General features: G+C 39.5%; 1 protein-coding gene across 8 annotated transcripts in view; it reads left to right on the top strand.

Moving 5' to 3' along the window:
• TRAK1 (trafficking kinesin protein 1) overlaps window positions 1-24,900 on the top strand; it is a 969,724-nt gene that overhangs the window by 541,790 nt on the left and 403,034 nt on the right. For all 8 annotated transcript variants that reach the window (XM_044064726.1, XM_044064729.1, XM_044064725.1 and 5 more), the window contains exon 9: window positions 5,227-5,364. In XM_044064726.1, the coding sequence (XP_043920661.1) occupies window positions 5,227-5,364 (138 nt within the window). The remainder of the gene's footprint in view (window positions 1-5,226; window positions 5,365-24,900) is intronic.

Here is a 24,900-nt window from a genome sequence, read left to right as displayed (position 1 = left end):
ACTGTTTGTGCTATGTGGCACATCATGAAAAAAAAGTAGAATTAAAAACAAGAAAAGTAGAAAAAAAGGTAGATGTACATGAAATGAGCAAGAGCAATGTATGACCTACACAGCAGAAAATTATAGTACACATGAGATATTTCTGCATAGCTGGGCATTTGAACTCTCAAGCCAGTGCAGCTTCAGAAAACAGGATGGATGCCTTATTCCTCTTTACCACACAAACAGCTTTGGAGCAAATAATTGAAGTCAAACTTTACTCAACCAGCTGCACAACTGCATCAGAATGTGCACTGCTATCAAACCATCAGTTGTGATTTGTATGTTTAATTTTCATTATATTTGGATGTAGTGCACCTAGTGATAACACAACCTGCTATGATTATGCTTGCAAATGTACAGCTCTGTCTTACATGTCTGTTTATTGGTACTTCATTGGTTATCTGATCAGTAGTGTGACACATGCAGTGTGTAAGCCTTTCCATATCATTGGCCTTAAAATGTGTGAGGATATTAACTGGGAGTTGTATGATATGCAGTTGCCAGCAACTGAATGCCAGTTTGGATGGCACAAACAGGCATGTACTGTTCTTTTGGGGAAAGCATAGCTGAGTTAGTGTTGTGGCACAAACAAGGGTGCACTGCTCTTTTGATGGGAGGGGTAAAGCTCAGTTACTGTTATAGCATGAGCAAGGGTACACTGCTCTTTTGGGATAACAAAGCTCAGTTGCTGTTATGTCACAAAAAACATAGCCTGTTCTTTTATGGGGGATCAAAGGTGTTACTGCTATGGTACAAATATATTATGCTCTTGCTACTGTCCTTGTTCTGCATCCTGCCTGTTGTCAAATCTTGTGAAGGGTTATGAAATTAGAAACTGCAATGTATATTATTACTTTCTAACTTCTCTCTCTAATGGTTTACCAGTACAAAGGTATGGTGCTAAACTGAGGCCATGCAGTGAACATCAGTATTCTTAAGAGTTTTGAGTGTGTGAATCATTGATGCCTGGGGCCTACTGTTTACTAATGGACAACTGTAAGTCAAATGAGTCTCTGCTGTCACGTGTTAGTGCTTTTGTACAAATCCACCACTATTTACCTCATTATGTACCAAGTTACCAAATACAAGGATATGCCATATTATTATTCAAGAATACAGTCTAGGTTCAGGACTTACCTTGCAAATGCAGCAGTTGACACAATTTTAGTTCAGGGCTGACTTTGTCTGATGCAAGCAGTACACAGCCAATACATGCAGAGGTAAAGGTTGTGTGAGTTGCCGGACATCAATTTTACTATATGTATGTGAATAGGAGAAAGGTATTGGGCACATAAGTGGTCAGTGACTGTGCTGTGTATTCTCTCTTAGCCAAAGCAAGGGCATACTGACCGTGCTTATGCCTGCCTCCAGGCACAGCAGCTGGTGGTTCTGCCTCAGAGTCCTCCTCTGACTGTGGCTGTGGTGACCTAGGCATTGATGGGGGGATGTGTCACTTCCCCTTGCTGATCCTGCGCAGCTGTTTCTGCAGGATCAAATTGTGCAACATAGCACATACTGTGAAGACTTGTGTACATATGCATGGATTATATTGCAAGGCTCCACCAGATGTATCTAGGCACCAGAACCAGGACTTCAGCAGCCCAAACACACACTCTGTGACTTTAGTTTAAGCATGTGCATCATTATGGCATTCTTCAGTGGCTGTGTGTGTGCACTTCTGATGGATGTCATCAGCCACATTCCAGTGCATAACCAGCATCCCCCAGTAGATGGCCCTGTGGGATGACCCCCTAACAGACAGCTGGTACAGCTGTGATATCTGCCAGATATGGGAGTCATAACTGCCAGGGTTACCACCATATACATTCAGGATAATTCCATGGGCAATACACATGACTTGGCAGATGATGGAATGGTTTCCCTTGCAGTTAATGTAAATTCTACCCTGCTCACCAGGAGGTGCCTTAATGTGTATGAGTGCAATCTGTGGCACCCAGTACTTCAGGGTAGTGAGCTACACAGTAGAACTGTTGCATATTGTTGGCCCTTTGCTCAGAACTATGGGGAAAACATATGTTCTCACTGGCATGTATGAGCTTAGCATCCAGGAATTGGTGGATGATGATGTTGTGACACACCCATCACGTCCCCAGTTGGTCTTTGAAAAGTACCTGTAGCTAAGATTCTGAGAGCTGCACATACATTAGTTTCCACTTGGATGGGTTCCCCTCTGTTGTTTCTGGCTCTGAGTTGAGGGCGGCAAAGCTCACAGAGTTCTTGTAATGCTCTACAATCTCCAGGTCATGTAGCATCTGATAAGTTACCCCGGGCCTGAACACTCCTGTCCTCTGCTTAGGCCTCTTGTCACCAGGCAAAATTGGTATTAATGTCTTCCGTTCCTGTGATATCGTGCAAACATAGAGCACAAAAAAGGGAAGAAATGGTTGCACACCCTCTACTAGAACCCAGGGCCATCTGTACTCTAGCCTTACATATACACATGCTGCCACAGAAATAGTTATATGACAAGCACAGTGAAACCTAATATTCATTCCTCTGTTTCCCATCATAGTGCAAGAGCTAAATCTCGCGGACAATGACAAAAATAAAAAAAAAAAATACTGAAAGCAGACAGGATGACATTTTAACAAAAAAATTAGATGATGAAACAGAACTTGTACATTGTGCACTGCTTACATGCACTTTCACCCTTCACAGATCTACATGTACACTTCTGCAATTGTAACCTGACACTCCCCCCCGATGTCATAATTGACTGTTGCCATCCACTGAAAATAAACACTGTGGAAGTGCGTACATGAAGTGAATATCCCTACACGATTGCTTTTTGCGATTCAGCATTTCTAATGAGTTTTGACCTCATTTGTATCTTCACCATGCTGACAGCCCTGAATCTACGCAGTTGGTTACAGTGTAGGCAGGGAAACTGAAGGGGAGGCTCCATGCTGTAAACACAAAGGAGGGTATTACTTTGCTACATATCTTCACAGCGGATTACAGTTTTGGATAAAATTTGATTGTATTCCATCAGCTGCAAACTGCATATGCTTACATGACAGTATGAATTGTCTGTTTTATGGGGTTTACACTTTTAGCTGTCTACATTACCTATGAGTTTATTCTTCATTTTGGAGTGTGGGAGCGAAGCTGCATTTATGTCATGGCATTTAAAAAGGATTGTTGCTGCTGTTACTCTACTTTTGTAGCATCCACCTGCCTAATATCGTCATAATGTGTCTGCTGTTACATGTTAAGGTCAGTTCTGTACATATCTAAGAACTTTTACTTACTGTTGTTTCCATGTAGACTCGTTTCTTTGGCTGTATTTGGAAAGTTTTCAAATACACAGGCAACATGAACACTGAGTTTACATGGTTGCTTTACAGCTTGTTGAATCACTCCAGTGTTGCTTTGTTTCATTAGCATGCAATTCAGCTACTTATGAGTTTACTGAATATAAAAATATTGGCGGCCGTGTACGCATCATGCCACAATGTGCATAAGGTGAAAAATTTTTGTGTAGGCTTTATTGAATCCCCCAGATTGTGTTCTTTTTAGAGCCTAAGAATAAAGGAGAGAGAATACTTTGTACCTTGGATGTGCATCAGGAGCTCAGGTACTGCCCTGACGGAACAAAACCCTTGAGGAAGGCTGAAAGGCTTTTTATTTCTTACACAGAGACAGTCAACAGGTCTCCAAGCAAACCATCACTTGTTGGTTGTCCTTTGGTATTGTCTTTTGTTACACCCACATAGTTAAGGCAAATATAGGCAAAGGTAAGGTGCAGTCCACCAAGGCCTTTTCTTCAGTGCAGTATTGGAAAGCATACCTCTCAATTGTCCAGATATTCACAGAATGTCCAGATTTTTATCTCACAATTTTGGTCTGTTCCTCATAAAAAATTATGGCTTTCTAGCAAATCACTGGGATGATCTGAGGAATGAATTTAGTTAGTAGTATCAAACATATGTGTTTCAGACTTCATATCCTTTAGAAAATGTATTTTGATACATACCTTGTTATTCTAGCAACTTTCTAAGTTTATAAGAGCAATATGTAAACTCAGCCCCTATTTTTGGGGCTTTGTACCCCCAATCTGTCAGGCTTTGTCCAGATTTCTTGGGCTAAGAGGTTGAGAAATGTTGGAAGGAAGTAAACTCTAGAAGTATTTTAGACGCAGCAACTTAGTCCTTTGTCCATATCTTTTTTGAAGCACTACAAGCTGGATGTATTTTCTAAGTCCAGAGCAGATTTGACAAGACTGTTACCCAGGGGGCTTCTGGACCCTTATCCTTCCTCTCAGGTTGAGTAAACCTATGAAATCTACCCATATGTCAGTAAGGCAGTGTGTTTGCTGAACTCCGTACAGTTGCAAAATCCCACTTAACTGTAACAGTACATGTTCGAAGAAGACCTGCCTTAGTGTCAGTACTCCCCACTCATCCCCCTTTTTTTAGATGTGTAAAATTTGGTGTTGGAGCTTGTGTTTTGATTTGGCACAGTATGTGGTTGCAAAGCCTCCATTTTCAAATTCTATAGAAAACTCCATGAAAATCTATTGTTACAGATAACTAGGACTTGTACAGATGTACTATATGCAGTATGCAGCAATATATATCTAAAAACTGGTTGCATTTTACAGTGACTTGTAGAGCATTTAATGACAGACGTTAATAGCAAACTCCTTCTGTGTTAACTATTAACAGGGTTTCTTCAGATTTGCCCTAGTGCTGCATCAGTTTAATTAGCAAGCACAATATTTAATATGTAGAATGTATTTACGTATGCCTGTTTTTTTATGCTGTAGAGAGACATAAACTGCCAGACTGCAGTCTGTGTATTGTGTGGAATCCCAGTTTGCCCTCTGCTTTCTGAACATTAGTCTACTTCTAAAGTTTCTAAAGTTTCTGATGTGAAAAAAAACATAACCACATTGCCGTAAAATAATGTAGTTCTGTAAGTCTGCATGCATATCATGAACTCCATAGGCAAAGCCTTCTTCATTTTTGTATTTTTGCAAAATGTTGTTATACCCATGAGCACTAATGTTTTCTTTTCATGCTCTATACGTTTCCCATAAATCTGACTGAGTAACATTTGTGTTGCAGAAAAAACTCTGAAACTGAATCCTTTTATTCTTGTAATGGAATTTAATTACTGGTTGTAGTGACACTAGCACCTTGCTGTATTGCTGTTTTTCAGTTGCGGGAGTTGGAGGACAAGTTTGCAGAATGTTTGGAGATGCTTCATGAGACACAAGAAGAACTCAAGAACCTTCGTAACAAGACATTACCTAATGCCACATCACGGCGTTATCACGCTCTTGGCCTCTTTCCAATGGTAAATATGTAGACGGCAATTAAGTTAAATGGTTTTCCTATGTTTATTGTAAATTGCTTCAGTTAGTGTTCTTCCAAGTGTGTGACATCTTTGTAGTAGAATACCACTCATTTAACTCTTTTTGTTTTGCCTTAAAATAATGATGGCATAAAACTTGAGGGAGTTCTTGTACTAAGGAAAAAATGAACAGAAGCTGCATGTTCAAGTCAAACTTGTCAGTGCAGATTCATTTAGTTAAATGAGAATTAAATACACTAAACAGTATATATGGCCAGAGAGAGCAAACGTTTACAAACTTGTGGCAGTGTAACTTTGTTTCATAAAATGCATTACAAATATGCAAAGGTACCCTTCTTTATGTACTTAAATGTTTATACTTGGCAGTTAATTAAATCTCTAGTTTGTTAATGTTACTAGCTAAATAGTTGAAACTGACAGAAATGTTTTCTTGCAGTGGTTTTATTTTGAAGGTGTCGCTACTGAGTGTCAGCATCTATTTTTGGGTGAAGAAGTGTAGAGGTGGTGAAGCCCACTATTCAGATTACGAGAATAAAACTTTTTTGGATACAATTACTTTGCAAATTAACCTTATATTGCTGCAAGTAGCTTATAAGGTGACAAAATACTGTAATGCGTGAAGAAAATTGTAGTATAAAAGTAGTGCATTTCAGAATATGGTTCAGCCAGTTATCTCCAGCTTCTGTCTTATTAGAGGCATCTTATTTTAGATTGATCAAAGTGAAATATTATTTCACCTTATAATTGTGCAAAGCAGTCTTGCAGTTAGTATATCTAAGTAATAGGGCTGGGGGCTTACAGAGGAGCAAAGACCTCGTACAGAAGCAACATTTTAGGTGTTATTGCCAGTTTCAGATTTTGATGTTTAATGGAAGTAGCCACTGTTTTGTGCTTGCATTTTTATTATTGTTACTGTTAGCTTTTGTCATGGAGCCCTAAGGATGCATGACATTACAAGACTACTTTAACAGCTTCAGTTAATTAACTGCAAGAAGCAGAGATGAAAAAAAATTTCAGGGATATGTAAATAGTTGTGATTCTTGTATCATAAAATTGAAATATATTTATGATTTTTATTGTGCATATGCCCTTGTGTAAGTGTGTCCTTTATTAACTGAATCTAAAACCAGTTGCTTAAGGGAGACTGCAAGAGATGACTGAAAGTCAATATGTGGGTTTTATCTTTTCTGTACTTCTAAAAACAATTTCAACTCTTTTCACATGCATATTATCAAAGACAACAGGAAGCTTAAATTTAGGATCCGAGAGCATATACAGAATATTAAGAGTAGTGTTATGACCAGTGCTTTGGCTAAGCATGTCTTTGTGATCATTCTCATCGGTTAAGTGTTTAGTCATTGATATTATTATGGAAAATGAACGTGGTGGTGATGTGATTAACAATACTAAGACATCTGAGACCAGATGGATAGTTCTATTAAGAGCAGATGTAGGGAAAGGGCTGAATGACAGGGCTCCATTAAAGCCCTTGTTAAAAAATGGGCCTGTTTTCAAGTGAAGCTGGATAAGATTCGGTACACCAGATCCCATTTTTCTTTTTTAATATATGTTTGAATGGATTTTATTTCTGTTTTTATTATTTTTATTTCATGTATTATGTATTTTTATGATACATTTCCTTTAATATATATTTTTTAGGCTGAGCCTTTATGCTTTGTGTGACAGGACACACCTTCTTGATCTTAAATTTGACTGGTTATATAGTAATTGACTAGTTATATATAGATGCATCTGTTTTCATAGGGTTATATGTCTGATAAAGTGGGGGGTTTTTATCACTACGAAAGTGCTAACATTTTATTAAAATGTTTATTTTACGGATTTATCTACTGGAGTGGTTTTTCCTCAGTCCATTGGTTGGCTCACAGAATGTTTGTGTAGATACATACATGTATACCTGTGTCCAGTCGGACTTTCCTGGTAAATGTAAATTAAAAAAAAAAAAAAAAAATTTATGTATATATATATATATATATATATATATATATATATATATATATTTATTTATATATTTTATTATTTATTTACATTTGTTACCGGGTAAGTGTCCAACTGGGCTGAAAGCCCATTTTCAGCGGACACCGGGGGCGAAGAGCTCCGAACATATGCAATACTAAAAGGTTTACAAAGTGATAATGTGTTATACAGTTTATAAAAGAGAGGCAAATAAAAGTTTAACAAAGTAAATAAAAGTCACAAGTAATTCTACACCATAATTCAAGATCCAGAAAAATATACAAGGTACAATAAATAAGACTGAGAAATCCAACTGGCAGGTCATAACCATACAGCGAAATACATCCATATAACAGTGGATGTATAATCACTACAAATGGCTAGGAGCAGTACTGGGATATGAAACACTGTACCTGGTGTGTGTTGAAAGATCATTAGGCAGAAAAAGTTGGAAGCATATAATATAGTTTTGAGATGTCAGAAGTTGTGGCAAAGTTGGATCCCTAGTCACGGTTGGAGCAGGGACAGAGCCAGTAGTTAGTGAGGTATTCTTGTAGGCTTAGCTTGAATTTGGTGGTGGTGTTAAGTTTAAGGATATGCTGGGGTAATTGGTTCCAAGTTCTGGAAACTTTGTTAGAGTAGAGAGAATTGTCAAAACTGTTTGCAGATTTGGTTACTTTTAGCAAGAGTTTATCAGAGGATCGAAAGTCTCTGAGGTTAGTATTAGTTTGAACTAAGTCTTTTAGAGCTGGGCAGTAATTTGTTTTGTTTAAAATGTTGTGGGCAAGAGTGAGTTGGCTTAATTGTAGTAAGTTTATTTATTTTATTTTACATTTGTTGACTGGGCTAGTCTAACTGGATATATGTCCATTTTCAGTAGAGGCCCGGGGAGATAAGTTCCGAGGAAGCAAAATACAATCACTTATACAGAAGATTAATTTGTATGTTGAACATTGCAGGTATAGAACAGGGAATAATCACAGAGGTTGTTTGTTCGTAGCATAGTGCTAAATATACAGATACAATTGGTACAGTACAAATGTAGTTGCAATACAACATGTAAAAAGATAGCAGCTGAGTTAGACGATATATTAGTAAACAAGTTGACATAAAGAAAAAAAAAAGTAGGAGCTGTAATATTCAGTATAAGAGTAAAACTAGTCTCCTTAATTAAATTATGAGGATGTGAGTAAAAATATCTAGAAAGGTCTAGGTCAGTTTCTAAGAAAAGGAACAAGAATACTGAGAAGAGGAGAGTAGGTAGATCCAAGTAAGAGAGGTAGTAGATCAGTCAGGTTTAGTAAAGGGGCACAACTAGTGTGTTCTGAGGAAAGCGTTCTATAGCTTTGTCAAGAATCTAGATGGCAACATCCAGATCTGCTCTGAGTTACAGCACAAAGGCACGAAAATTACAGAACCAACTGATATTGCCAACATCCTGGCAGATAGGTTCAGTGCTAACTTTACCCCCCTCTCACCCCCTAAAGTGCCCATATCTATACAGGAAGAATGCAGAGTCCCTATAATCACAACTACGCAGGTAAAAGCTGCATTCTCTAAAGCCAAAAACACAGCATCCATGGGACTGGACAACATCCCAGGCTGTGTTTCACACGAACTTCAGAATGAACTGGCTCCCCACTTAAGCACCTTGTTCAAAAATAGCCTCTCATCAGGCTTTGTGCCCACTGAGTGGCGCACAGCAACAGTTATCCCACTCCACAAAGGGGGAGCCAACACTGATCCCGCAACTATCGACCTATTAGCCTGACGAGCCTGGTCTGCAAGGCCATGGAACGTATCATAGTGAAACTCATAAACAAAGACATTGGTAACCTCCAAACTCTGGATCCCACTCAGTTCGGGTTTGTGAAAGGCAGATCATGCCTCCTGAACCTGATCGACTTATTTGATGCAGTCACCAAAGCTGTGGATGAGGGTAAGGTGGTTCACACAGCCTATCTTGACCTCGCCAAGGTTTTCGACACCATCCCCCATTCTGGAATTATAGCTAAACTCACTAAACTAGGTATAAATCCTTGCATCACAAGATGGGTTGCCAACTGGCTCACTGACAGAACCCACACTGTAAAAGTTGCAGACTCCAAATCTGACCTCAAAGCAGTGACAAGTGGAGTACTACAGGGTTCCGTCCTGGGACCTCTCCTGTTTGGTATCTACCTCTCTGAAGTACAGGCTAACACAGAAGGCCTCTGGTTAATGAAGTTCGCAGATGACTGCAAACTAGGAGCCATAGTGAAGTCCCCAAATGATGTGGACATCCTACAGAAGGGCCTCACTGAGACAGATGCCTGGTGTCAGAGCCATGGCCTCAAGCTCAATGCCAAAAAGTGCAGTGTCATCCCCTTTGGTAAAAACTCTGTACCCATGAACTACCACATAGGCAGCAATCTACTTAACACTGAATGCGTGATAAGAGACCTTGGGACCCAGGTGGACAGTAGTCTCTCCTTTGATAGTCATATCGCCACAGTAGTCAGGAAGTCCTTCTACATGGCACACCTCATCATAAAAGGGTTTTCATCCAGGAAAAAAGAGGTCATTGTTCCCCTCTACTTGTCACTCTTTAGACCCATTATAGAGTACAACGCCCCTTTCGGAATGTACCTCACAAGACATCTGCAGCAGCTGAAAAGGCCATAGAAGTACCTTACAAAGAGGATTACTGGTCTCAAAAAAATGCCCTACACTGACCGCCTCAAAAAAACTCAAGCTTTACTCCATAGCATATCGCCTACTTTGAGGTGATCTCTGCCTAACATATAAAGCTATGTCACACCCAGAGATGTTGGACATGCTACACCTAAAGAAATCCCAATCCCTCCGAGCTACACGCTCTAGGGACCTAAACCTTGTCACCACAACAAACAAGACATGCTGGAGGGATAGATTCTTGTCTCAGAGACTTCCTATACTCTGGAACAAGCTACCCATCCATGTCAAGCAAAGCTCTTCATTAGCATTCTTCAAGAAAAATCTTGATGAGTGGATGGGAAATAGGAAATACACCCCAGGGATCACTTCTGTGTGTCTGCTGGACAGTGGCACAGGAAAATAACTTTCTTGGGTGGTGTAAGCTATGGAACCTTGCTGGCTAGGCTTACATAGGCCCTTGGGCCGATAGCCCTAGTACCTATGTATGAACCTATGAACCTAAAAGTTTCAGTTTGTTTTTAAAGAGTGATATAGAGGGAACAGATGAAAGTTAGCTAGGAAGAAGGTTCCAGCATTTTCCAACAGTATTACAGAAAAGAGTGTCTCCAGCCCTGTTGTTTGATTTACAGATATTTACAAGAAGTCTATGTGATGAACATAAGATCTTTAGATTGTTGTAGGGGATAATGAGGGTAGATAGTATAGGGGTATTGGTAGGATGGTAAAGGGTTTTGTGGGCAATGGTAAGCTGGTGAAATTTAAGCTGATTTTGTAATTCAAGCCATCCTAGTTGCTTTAGGTTAATATAGCGGTGGGTTCTGAAAGGGTTACCTGTAGCAAATCTGGCTATGCTATTGTAGGTGTTTTCCATTTTATTAGATTGTTTTTAGAGGGATTAGTGTATATGGATGAGGCATAGAGGAGAATAGCAATGAGATGAGTGTGAACAATATTCTTACTGCAGGAGAGAGAAAAAGGGTTTGATCCTGTAGAGAGAGCCCAGTTTTCTATTAACAGATTTTAAGGTATTGTTAATATGGATGTCAAAGTTAAGGTTTTTATCTATGGTGATACTTAGTAGCTTGGTAGTTGGGTCTGGGGTATGGGAGTACTGTTATTGGATGTTACTGTGAAGTCTGTTGGGGGGACTTACAAGTAGGAGTGAAAAGGAGGAGTTTAGTTTTTTGGGGGTTTAGAAGGAGACGGCGTTGAGTAAACCATTGTTCAACTGTGTTAAAGACCTTTTGGGTAAGGGAGTGAAGTTCAGATATTGATGTGGCTGAGCATATGAGTGTCGAATCATCAGCTTATTGTATGCATGTAGCTTGGGGGATTGCTAGGTGAAGGTCATTGATAAATATAGAAAATAGGAGAGGTCCTAATATGGACCCTTGAAGGGGGACCCCTATGTTGACGGGCAGATGGGGTAGATAGAATGTTTTGCCAAAGCATGGCCTGTTGTCTGTTGTCCAGATAGGATTTGAACCATTTTATAGCTAATGCATCTAGTGACAGAGATTTGAGGATATTTATAAGTATCTGGTGATTTACCATATCAAACGCCTTAGACAGATCTATAAACAGTGCAGAGGAAAGCATGTTGAGGTTGCGGTTTTTGTTGCTACAGTCATTGAAGGAAAGGAGGGCAGTAGTAGTGCTGTGGGAATGTCTGAAACCATGTTGAGAGTTGGAAAGTAAGTTATTTTGGATTAGGTGGTATAGCAATTGTTTATGGATGCATTTTTCCATGATCTTTGCTAGGGGAGACAGGGCAATGGGACGATAATTTGAGAGTTCAGTGGAGTTTCCTCCCTTATGAAGGGGGTAATATGGGAGACCTTCCATATTCTAGGGATGTGTCCTACACTGATGGTTCTATTGATAAGAATGGAAATGGGGTAGGCAATATATTTGGCTGCCTTTTGTAGGTATTCAGAGGGTAGTTGGTTTGCTGAAGGGAGTGCATGGTTTCAGTTTTTGGATAAGGGCAAGAATATATGTAGTTGGGACTGGTTGGAAGATAAATGGAGGGGGTGAGTTAGTGATAGAGTCGGATATAGGTAAGTCCTGAGTGGATAACTGACTGGCAAGGGTTTGAATGGCTTCAGTGGAAAAGGTATTAATGGCATTAGCAGTCTGCTTGGGATTCTCTTGGTCTGTGCCTTGTGGGTTTGGTGTGATGGATTGACGTGGGTGTAATAATTGATTAATACTTGCCCAGAACTTTTGTGGTTGATTATGGTGAGTCTGCTGGAATTGTAGGTAGTAGTTTCTTTTGTCAGATAGCACAGCTTTTTTAGTTTCGTTTTTAGTTGCCTGAAGTTTCGTTGATCTACTGGGTTTTTAGTTGAGCGAGATTTATTCCTGTATTTATTTCTGATTTTGATTTTTTGCCTGGTTTCTTTTGAAAGCCGTGGGGCAGATTTAGTTCTCATTCTTATTGAGCGTGTTGGTGCATGGTGTCTAGTATGGCTAGGAAGTTAGAATTAAAGTAATTAACAGCTTCCTCCAGTGGGAGGTATTTTAAGGGAGACCAGTTACATGCTCTTAGTTCCCTTTGGATGAGATTGGGGTTGAAGTTTTTCTTGGTTCTAATTGTCCTAGATATGGTTAGGTTAGGTAGATTGGTTTTAAGCCTGATGATGTAGGTTAGTGAGTGGTCACTTACATCATCGGGGAGGGTTCCAAATTTATATGTCTGGAGATAATTATTTATGAGAATCCAATCTAAGGTACTTTCTGTTTTATTAGTCTTCATTATTTTGGTAGGGACAGTAATGGTTTATGAAAAACCAAAAAGGTAAATATGGCTTGTAGGGTGAGTACTGCTACAACACTTCCAATCACTGTTAAAATCACTTAAGATTATGGTTTTTGAGGAAAATTTTGGGATAGCCAACAGAGGATATTCTCTATTGTGGCAATATTATTACCAGGAGGAAGATGGGTACGGATAATATAAATGGATTTGAATTTGTTAAGTTGAAGCTTGGTAATAAGAATTTCAGCATTGGAGTCTTGAGGTGGTTTATAGTCGAAGGTAGTAATCTGTAGCCCAGATTTAAAAAGGATAGCTACACCACCACCCTTTTTTGTTGTACGGTCAAGTCGCAAAATATTATAACCAGGTGGCATGGCTTCATTGTCTTTAGTTGCAGGTTTTAACCAAGTTTCTGTTAAACAAAGAATGTCAAAGGAGTAGACTTCCAGGAGAGCATGGAGTTGTGCAACTTTGTTATTAAGGCTACGTATGCTGAGGTGAGCTAATAACAGTGAGTTAGGTGGTTTAGTAAAGGAATGGATAGGATGGGGGTTGGGGTTGTGGAGTTGAGTGGTAGTAGCAGTTATTGGGCCTGGGTTTGGGTGACTGTCACCATCTTTTAAAGAGAGGTGTATTGTGTTTGAAATCTAAGATTTGGGAACTTACTACATAAAGTTAGAGATTTTCTGGGATTGGGAGAGTCATATCTAATGTGGGTTATCGTATGGAATTTTGCCAGTAGCTAGCTGGGTATAGATGTTATGTTAACATGGTTAGTGAGAATAGGTAGAGAAGGAGAGGTGTAGATAGTGTATTGGGGTGGAGAAATTGTAGATACATTGGGTGTTCATAGGATATTAGCAGGTAAGCTAAAGTTAGGGGTGGTGCAAGTGTAATTATGAATAACCTCTATAAGAGGGCTGGGGAGGGTAGCTTATACATCTGGAAGAGTAAGTTGTTAGGTTCTTGTTATAGGCTTGGAGGTATGCTAAGTGTGGAAGGAAATAGGTGTAGGTTGTGGTGGGAGAAATTGGGAGAGGTAAGTGAAATGAGGGAATTGGAGTTGATTAATAATGGGGAAGGGGTGTGGTTAGATGGTATAAGAGTAGGACCCCTGGGGTTGGGTGGGATTTGGGGTAGGGTAGGGGAGCAGAGTGAGCCTGCAGGGTGAACGGAGTGGGTAGAGACAAGTGAAGGAGAATCTAGAAAAGAAACTATCAGCAATGCTGGTAGCTGAAGGTCAGTAGGCGAGTCAGGAGTGGGAAAAATCAGCGATATATCAGGAGTCTATGAGATAAAAAAAAAACAGGTGAGAGTATACAGTTGAAGTAAAGGGTAAGTGAGAAAATAAGAGCAGGTCTAGGACCTAAGGGGTTTAGTGTAATTACAGAGGAAAATACAGGGGGATAAGCAGGAGAGAAGGGTTGGAATGAGGGTGCCACCTAGTGGGCAGATCTAGTATTGCAGATAAGAATGTAGGGAGCTAGCTGGTTTAGAACCAGGGAAGGAGTGATAGCTATTAAAGGGGGGTCATTATGAAGTTAGGTTAGTTGGATACAGGGTAGATAGGAGGGGGGAGTAAAGGCTGCTGGCTGTTCAGGCTCGTAGCTTACTTTATAAGCCCTGAAGCAAGTAGTAGACCGTAGTCAGTTTTAAAAACAGGACTTAGTCAATCACATACTTTCTTGCTTCCTTGAGAGAGGGTGCAGGGCAAAATAAGGCTGTTTGATGAGACCCCAGATAATTGGATAGGGTCCTTTGTCACCAGGTAGGTAAGTTCTTAGAGACTATATCAGGAACAGCACAATGGAAAGCCGGGTACTTTGGGGAGAAAGAGAAGATAAACATAGAGGAGAGAAAGAGTTAGAACATATCACGCAGTCATGGCAATTAACAAACAAATAGCTTACATGAAGACACAATTATTAAAATAGCTTATATACATGCCCTTATTTCTGAGAGATGCTATTGGAATCAATTGTAAGCTAGTAAAGTAGCAAAGGCATTGTTAATAGGCTCAGTAGGACAGCAGACCATATGATGACTCTAAGTTCTAATACATACATATAATGCAGTATAATAGATAGTGTCATGTAGCAAAACAATACATAGTTTAAAACAGGAGTCTAGACTGTAATCCCAGGTTTGGGCTGGGGCAAATTAGAAGGCAGGCTCAGAACCCACCATTAAACAATGGACCAGAAGGTGAACATCGCATTCTTATTCCAACATAAAGTACACCTTAAACAATGGACCAGAAGGGAAACAATACATGCATCTTCTCACATAGAGTACACCATTCCCACTAATACCACAGTAATTAAGGATTTGCATTTAATCAAAAAATTATGCACTCACTAGGTATGTATGTTGTACATATGGGCAAAGTGATATCTTAATGTTATTCAGGATAAGCACCCTTTAGATACTACTGTTTTCCACAGCATTGTAATATTTCTGGTCAGTAAGACCTATCAGTTAAAGTAGGAAGCAGAGTATATTACCTATGTAATTATTGTCGAGAGCTGCTCTGGAAGGCTTAACAATGATTACTTAACTCTTTAAATTGCTAATTTACTAATTAAAACCTAAACGCAGATTTTTACTTCTGTACACTAAGGCAGACTAAGGCCAGCCTTTAATTGCTTTTATCTAGTATCATTACAGCATAAAGAGCCAAGTAAATAGCACAGTTTGAAAGCCGAGAAGCTAAAATAGACTTGGTTCTCTAATTCACATATAGTGGACGGCTGGAGGGAAAATACCTTTAGCAAGTTCAGACTGGCTCCACGTGGGTGGTGCACTCACAAATAGCCGTTCCCGGCTGAATACGGACAAAAACTAACCTAAGCATGCTGAGACTAGCTCCACATGGGTGGCGCAGTTGCATATAGCCGTTCCAGGCAGAGAACGGACTGTAACAATCTTCAGTGCACTCGGATCAGCTCCATGTGGGTGGTGCAATTTCAAATAGCCGTTCTAGGCTAGAATGGACTAAAAGGGTATGTAATACACGAAAGTAGCTCCATGTGGGTGGAATAATGCTACTTAGCAGATGCAAGCAATACCAGTAAAAATATAGCACTAACACCAACCGTTTCAGTCCTGTCAAGGATAATACATGCAACAGCAGTCTAAGGCAGCCGATTCAGGCTTGTAGGCATGTGGCTGAGCAATGGCAAACATACAGGGTCCACGTGGGTGGCGTATTTGCAATTGCCGTTGCAGGCTTATAAACAAATTAAGAAAAAAAACAATGTAGACAGCAGCAGAACAAATGTAAATCATTCAGGAACACAGTCACATAAACAGCAGCAGGATGCTATAGGAATTAAAGCATTCAATTCACAGTTGCTCAATTTAAGGAAGACAGTATCGCAGACAGCAGCAGAGCACAAGAAAGAAAAATCATTTAGGTACACAGTCACAAATACAGCAGCAAGATGTTAGATGTATTAAAGCATTCAATTCACAGATGCACCTCAGCATTAGACAAGGCTAATAAAGAACCAAAAAAAACACTTAGCAGAGGCAAAAAGGCGCTTGGGCAGGAGCAGACAGCAGCCAGGGATTTCTAAAAGAATTAAAGATGGCGCCTCACAGGACTATGGGTATAAATAGTATCCCAGTGGATAAGAGGCTGAGAGGGGAGGGGAAGAGGTATGCAGCAGGTAGAGTCAGTAGGGGCAAGAGACCAGCCACGCCTTGGTCGTTCAGACAGGAGGTGTAGAAGGTACTGAAGGTAAGTGAAGTAGGAATGGCAGAGAAAATGAAGCCGATAAGAACCTAGAGATAGGAGATGACAGGTAGAGGGGAGGTTATGGGCCTTAAGGGAAAGAGAGATAAGTGAAGGAGAATCTAGAGAAGAAACCATCAGCAATGTTGGTAGCTGAAGTCAGGAGCGGGAAAGATCAGAGATACATCAGGAGTCTATGAGATAAAAAAAAAAAAAAAAAAAAAAAAACAGGTGAGAGTATGCAGTTGAAGTAAAGGGTAAGTGAGAAAATAAGAGCAGGTCTAGGACCTAAGGGGTTTAGTGTAATTACAGAGGAAAATACGGGGGGTAAGCAGGAGATAAGGGTTGGGATGAGGGTGCCACCTATTGGCCAGATCTAGTATTGCAGATAAGTATGTAGGGAGCTGGCTGGTTTAGAACCTGGGAAGGAGTGATAGCTATTAAAGGGGGGGTTATTATGAAGTAGAGTAGGTTAGTTAGATACAGGGTAGATAGGAGGGGGGGGGTGGTAAAGGCTGCTGGTTGTTCAGGCTTGTAGTTTACTTTATAACCCCTGAAGCAAGTAGTAGACGGTAGTCAGTTTTACAAACAGGACTTAGTCAACCACATACTTTCTTGCTTCCTTGAGAGAGGGTGCAGGGCAAAATAAGGCTGTTTGATGAGACCGCAGATAATTGGCAGGGCCGGCCTTAGCCGAAATGGCACCCTAGGCAAAGTAGTGCTCCGGCGCCCCTTAAGCCTGACCCACACTACAGTCATGAAACATCCCTATTTGAGTCACACCCACAGGGTCACTCCCAAGAAAGCCACTCCAGTCATTTCCTTAAAGTATTTAAATGCATAGGAAGAATAACTACATTACAAGGTATCTTTAACTACAACTACTTCTGCATAGTATTTTCTACTTTAAATATGAGACCAGATCATGGTTGAATAGGGCCCTAGGCAGGGTAATAGACTGCCTCCCCCCAGAGCAGCCGCTCCTGCAGCAACCCCCTCCCCCCAGCAGCAGCCCCCTCTTCAGCCATTCCAGTGTTCCATTATTTGGTTATTTCTCACCAGTTACTATGCATAATGTTCTCTTATTTGCTTCTACAGTCATTGCAGATATTGAAATAAAATAGCACAAACACAGGTAGCCATTTGCTAAACAATACAGTCTTGCAATGAAAACAGACTTAGCATAAGCAGAAAACCTCTCTGCCCTTGAAACTCACATTCATTGAAATGGGAAAATTCACGTTCATTGAAACGGCATGAAAACCCACATTCACAGAAAATGTATCTGGCTAGTGAAGAATTAAGTTTACCTTTGGGCTGTTTTCAAAACACATTTTTTGGGCCATGCATACTTGTATTTGTTCTTTGATTCACCTTCCTGATTGCATTGAATTATATTCCTTGTATAATACAGCACCACTTGTTAGAAAGTGTTTTAAATTTGTAGTTTTAAACATTCTTTTAATAAGCAATGAAACAAAATGTATGAAACAATAACTACCCATTTCAGAAATGTTCAAACATAAAAGGCCACTCAAGACTTCAGTCATTATAATCCACCAATATTACTCCATACTCACAATCTCTGCAGATGTAAAATCATGTGAATTCCACATTAAAGAAATTCATACCTAATGAAGAGGTTGCTACCAGCAAAACAACTTCACATATCAATGTTTTATCTACAAATTCAGTGCATGCTTTCCTTGAAGAATTAATTGCCTATATTGCATTAAAAAATTGGTAAGTTGGTAATATTGCAATAGGAAATGACCAACAAGTTCATAGTCACTAGGCATCTCATATAAAGAACATAGTCAGGAGTGTAGAACCCCTATCGCCTTAAAATGCACCAAATAATCAACAATCATATAGGCAATGCAATATCAGCACGCCATCTACATGGTGTGGGAGTAGAATATACAGCCTTCTGCAGCAAAGGCAATTATGATTCTAACACTGCTTTCAGATTTTACAACACAGTGTGCCATTTCATAAACAAAAACAGCTAGTTGCACATAGAAACATTTACACTTGTTAGAGTATGTTTTAAATTTGTAGTTTTAAACATTTTTCCAGTAAACAATGAAACAAAATGTATGAACCAATAATGCCAAAACTACCCATTTCCTAAACTTCCTTCCAATCAAAGAAATCTATGCAAAATGTCCCCATCTTTACTGACAACAGAAGCATACACTTAAGAAATACTACAGCAAGTCTGTAAAAACAACTGGAAGAGATATCTCTGTTAACTTACAACTGTGCATGCATGCATATCTTTAGTGCATGATATACATCACGCACACGCACATCTTTTGTCGTTCAACCAATCACTGAATACACAAAGAACACTAAGATCCTGGCCTAACCTTAAATTATTACTCAAATAATTAAACTTAGAGTAATACAAGTTCCATTTGGCTCCTTGTTAACTGAAAGAAATGAAATAACTTTTAACAACATGAAAGAACATCATCTGTAACACTGTCTTTTCAACTTAGTCTGATCTAGCAATGATTTATCAATGGTATTTCTGGCTAATTAGATATCATCATATCTGCTTTCCAATGGAATAATTTACAAAGACACGTTGAGAATGTTATACGTTTTGGACTTATTTTATTTTACAAGGGAAATGGACAATTTTATGGGAAATGCCTGACTTAGCTAGGATCTTTAGGCATTCTGATTTGCAAAGCCATCCATAAACCAGAAGACAGCTACTACTGCAAAATGATACTGGCTTCCATCACTGCTACATGGAATGTTTTGTTCTCAACAATGCAGGTCATTTTGCATCATATGATTTAATAGAGGGGACCTAATCTTTGAGCTCTACTGCAAATGTTGGCTGTTAACATTTGACACATTGTATTACTTTATTTAATACATTACCTAAGCTGCTATGATTTTTTTTTGTTGTTGACTGTTTCTCATAGGTGGCCAGAATTTTCATTTTTCCCCTACTATCTAAACTGTTCTTCACTTTTTAATGTGATTGACTTGTAGTTACTTTCTTCAGCATTCCGCTGTGCACACTGAAGTTTTCAGTGTTGTGTTTCATGTATTGTACTTTCTGTATGTCCCTGAAAAGAGACAACATGGACACAGTATAAAGATTGTATCAGGCATACAAATCCACCATTCAAGGTTAATGAAGTAGCAAATGCCTTCCATCAGTGAATGGATGGCATAAGGTAACCAATTTGAACAGAAATGAAATCCTTACTTAACTGTGAGGCTTCATGGAGTTTTGGCATTTGCATCTTTGGTGTTTTTTCTACTGCCTTTGACAGTAAACTCAAAAAACATATTGATAATTCCTAATGTTAGTGCAAACAACACAATGGAAGGATTCTTCCTGTAAAGGGATGTTATCGACCAAGTCATTTAAACATGATAAATTAGGGGTTGGGAGGTTGGCCTAACGGTTAAGGTGTTTGCCTTACAAACACAAAGTGCAGGGTTTGAGTCTCACAAGAATAATTGGCTAGGCTTAAAATAGCTTATAAGGGTAGTTAGCCTATGAACCTAAAATATTGACATTCAGCAAAACAGCAGGAGGCTATCTAGATGATACACAAGTCCACATTAAGTTAAAAGCTAGGTTTCATACTCTTGCCCTCAACTGCGTTTCTCCATCTGGTGCCTTCCAAGTCTCGACAGTTTGAGATATAATGTACATACTTAGTTTGCTTTCTTTTTGGTACCAAATTTGGCTCACTTACTAGCACTTGTTCTCTAGTTGTAAAGGTCAGCTGCAGTCCTAAGTTCTTGATACCCCTGGCAAGACCACAACTTTCCCCATTTTGTACACAATGTATGCTGCAAACATTTCCTTGGGGGCTGCCTCAAAGTAATGTGTAAATTTATTTTATTCAGCTTTTTAAATGTGGTTATGGGCCGATCCAAGAAGGTCAATTTGAGCTACAGACTGCAATTATAAGACTGAACAAGAAGTGAGTTACTCCAAATCGAATAACATTGGCTCTGGCACCACTGAGCAGAAGGATGAAGTCATGACTATGACAAGGTGACCCACATCTGACTACTAGCATGGCAACTACAGGAACTGGGTGGGGGGGATGGATATGAGCAGCAAACATCAGCTCATGCACTGGGGGGTGTTGTGTAGGCCCCACATTTTAGTGACACCTAATGGTAGGTGGGTGATTACTTGTGGAAATGGTCTGGAAAGCTTGAGCCATTGCAGTGGTAAGAGCACCACTGAGTAAAGGGGGAAGGCATGTATTGAAGCACTCACATCTCTTCCCAACCAGGCAGCTATTGCAGAATCCAAAACAAACATCTACCAGGGAGAGGTTAAGGCAGGAAGGGCACTGCTACAGGACTGGCATTTAACCCTTTCCAAAATTCCTGACTCTCAGCTTCCAGGAAAAAATGGCTGGTAAAGTTCTCCAGATAGGAGGAAACAGGCTGCAGGGAACTTATCCAGTATACTGGACACTTCATTCTCACCCAGACTGCAGGGAACTTATCCAGTATAGGGGACACCTCACTCTCACCTTCAAAAGAGCCAACAGGAACAAGAGGAGCCAGTGCTGGGCAATTCCTGTAGACTAAAAACAAAGAAAAGAAATGTTAGCTATCTCTACTGGCATAAAGTGATAAAATCCTGACTATGACCCAGGTGACCAGAATTCAGTCAGTAACTTAGGCACCTGCTGGAGCTGGCATAGCACAAAGAGGAAGGATAAGGCAGATGTTTGCTCAACTGTTTCAGGGTCAGAGGAAGCAATTATTGCAGATCTTATGACATCAGTTCTGAGGTTAAATACTGATAATTTTGTCTCATTTTCTTAGCCCCCTTTTCATTAAGCAGTTGAGTAACACTTGCAGTGCCCTATAGTTACCCATGTGAAACTTAAATTCAACATCTGCAGTACATACCATAGGGTTTATAAGCCGGAACAACTTTTACATTATGGTCATAAATAATTACTTTTACCAAGAACAATCATTACGTTCGTATCACTTCCGAGTGTACCAACAGACAATGTGCAGATTGGCATTATGACACGCAATGTGATAGTTAAAATAGCTAAAGACAATACAGTGACATTATAGAACACTTGCACACCAATTTGATATGCCTGATATGTTAGCCCCTTCCCAAAAACAGCACAATACATGTAAACTTGAAACTTCAAATCGAAGCAAACAATCTGCATGGTTTTCCTTCTTGACTGCAGCACATTCTCATATGAAAACGTACGTCGTCAAAACAGGTGTTACAGCTGTACTGCCACTGAGCTCCAGGTAGTTTCACTATGCAAGTGCATTTCACTACCAGTACTCCAAACAATATATATTAAAAAAAACAATCCCTTCGTACGAACGCCCAATGTACACGCACCTGGAGAGGAAAACGGCCTCAGAAGACAGAACTTCTGTATAGAAAAAGAAAAGTACTGAGACAACTAAGTCTCCCTCAGAATCAATCTTAAACTCCTTTTCCATGTTCACAGTGATGCCTGTGCAGACGTAGCAATGTTATTTATATCCCGGTCTCTACATATTGTTTATTTATTTTAATTAATTTACTTTTCTTATTAAAAAAAGTAAATTAATTAAAATAAATAAATAAACACAAATTGTGCCCTTTACGAGGCCGACCTGCACGGCACCCTAGGCGGTCGCCTAGTTCGCCTATGCCTAAGGCCGGCCGTGATAATTGGATTCGGTCCTTTGTCACCAGGTAGGTAGGTTCTTAGAGACTATATCAGGAACAGCACAGTGGAAAGCCAGGTATTTCTTGCTTCCTTGAGAGGGGGATGCAGGGCAAAATAAGGCTGTTTGATGAGACCGCAGATAATTGGATTGGGTCCTTTGTCACCAGATAGGTAGGTACTTAGAGACTACATCAGGAACAGCACAATGTAAGTTGAGTAGCTCAATTCTGTTAAGCTTTTTTTAGGGCTGTGCAGTGGTGCTCCCTGTAGGGTATGTTGGCAACAAATTTAGCTATTTTGTTGTAGAATGTCCCTAGTTTGTTTAGGTTGGTCTTTAGTAAATGAGTAAAGATTTGTGATGAGTACAGGAGAGTGGAGAAAATAAATGACCTGGTTGAGGCTGCTCTGGAGGCACTTGACATAGGATTTGGTTTTACAGAGTTGACCTAATTTTATGTGAACTTTCTTTATAGTTATTGCTATGTGTTTGTCAAGTTTTAGTTAACTGTCTAGTGTGACACCAAGGAGTTTGGTGTGATCTGCTGGTTCGATAGCAGTTTGGTTGGAGGAATAGATGGTAAATGATGGATGTTTAGAGGTTGACCTGTTTTGATGAATACCATGAGCTTTATATTTTTTTTTCTTTAGATTGAGAATGAGTTCATTTTCTGCTAGGTAGGTTTGTATGAGTGACTGTGATTTTTTTAGTTTTTTCCTGAAGTTTGAGGGTGGTGGGTACAGAGCAGATGAAGGTGGTATCATCTGCATATTGGATTATGGTAGCAGACTTAGTGACTGTTAAGGTTATTAGTGAATATGGTGAAAAGAAGGTGGCCTAAAATAGAAACTTGCGGAACACCTACTAGGATAGGGAGGAGGGGGGAGAGGTTATTAGCCCATTTGGTTGACTCTTGTCTATTGGAGAGGCAGATATGAAACCAGTGAAGCGATGAGGTGCGCAGGTTGTATGCAGTAGTAAGTTCGTTGAGAAGTTTTTGGTGGGAGACTGTGTCAAAGGCTTTTAACATGTCAAGAAAGACTGAAGAGGCAACAAGGCCTTTGTTTTTAAGGAGGTTCTTGTTTGGGTCTGAATCCATGCTGCATGTTAGCATGTTGCTATCAGTGGGATAATAGTTGGAAAAGTCAGTGGATTGGCCACCTTGTATATATATACACATATATATATATATATATATATATATATATATATATATATATATATATATGTGTGTATATATATATATATATATATATGTGTGTATATATATATATATATATGTATATATATATATATATATATATATGTGTATATATATATATATATATATATATAATATATAATATATATATATATATATATATATATATATATATATCAATCAACAAATTGTTCTTTATGTAAAAAAGGTGTACTAGTGGACCAATCAACTTTATTCTTGAGAACCAATCAACTTTGTGGCATGCTAGACAATGGTTAAAGCATTAGTACAAATGGTATATTTGGAGGCATGCTATTTGATAAAAGTAAATGTTGTTAGCTCAGAAGCGCCACTATGTGGGCGTGCGGATATGTACTCTATTAGCTTACTGCGTGTCACCAAAGAGTACATTTATGGAAAACACTGTTTTTTTATTAATAAGACTTGTTTTATTTGGAAGCTTGCTATTCTGTAGAAGTAATAGTTGTTAGCTCAGTCGAGCCACCTTGTGGGCGAGAGTTTAAGTACTCTATTGGCTTACTGCGAGTCACCGAGGAGATTAACTATGGGAAACACAGCAGCTTGTTTATTTGCATTAGTGTTACTGCATGATTCCTAAGAGTCTACATACAGTAACCATTCCACTTTAATAAAGTAATCATTATGCTTCTCCTCTTACTCCTGATGCTATGAAGATTAGTTTGTGAGTGAATACTTCGACAATTCAGTTTAGCTAACTATGGTGTGCCATCCTAGTGGGTCGCTTTTTGCTGGAGGGTTCACTCATAGATCCTACCTTATTGGGAGCCCCTTTATTCCTTGAAGTGAACTGGTTTATATACGGCTAGAATTGATGTTAGCCCGGTGGTAGTATAATCACTACCGTTCAAATGGAGAAGCCACGAGTGGTCCCCGAGTACGATCCTGAGTTAGACTGTCTCAGGGGTGACTCGGGGTTCCAGGAGCAACCACTTAATCTAGTGGTGTATTAAAAGTGTTAACTGGTCACCCGGCTCCCGTCCTGACCTAGGGGAAAAAAGGGGGGCAAACCTTCATGCCTGGTGCGGAGCTCGGTGGAGACGTCCCATTCCTAAATATAACAATGCCAGTGTGGGAGAACTAAGCCTGCGAAAGCTAGGAGGCAATGTGACTTTAGAAAAAGGGGTGTAATACCAAGTCTGCGAAAGACTCGGCGCACCAAATTGAGTGATTCGCCTCTATTTGGCTATTAAGTACCTCTGGGCTAATTTACTAACTGCACAAGATTTCTGAAAATCACTTTGTTGTAGAATATTAACAGGGCTAAGTCAGAGGGACTAGCGAGATGTAATAGAGCCTGGAAACCTGGGCAAACACTGACCTAAACTCCTATTACGTTCTGTATAATCAGAGAAGTGAACAGATTCTAATGATCACATTAACAGAATATCAGAAAAAATAACAGAATATCAGAAGCAATATCAACGATACGTT

Source organism: Protopterus annectens, chromosome 3.part0 (assembly GCF_019279795.1).
Source record: "Protopterus annectens isolate FY-2018-M chromosome 3.part0, PAN1.0, whole genome shotgun sequence".
Taxonomy (NCBI): domain Eukaryota; kingdom Metazoa; phylum Chordata; order Ceratodontiformes; family Protopteridae; genus Protopterus; species Protopterus annectens.
The sequence above is the reverse complement of the archived record's forward strand: the minus strand, read 5'-3'. Positions and strand labels throughout refer to the sequence as shown.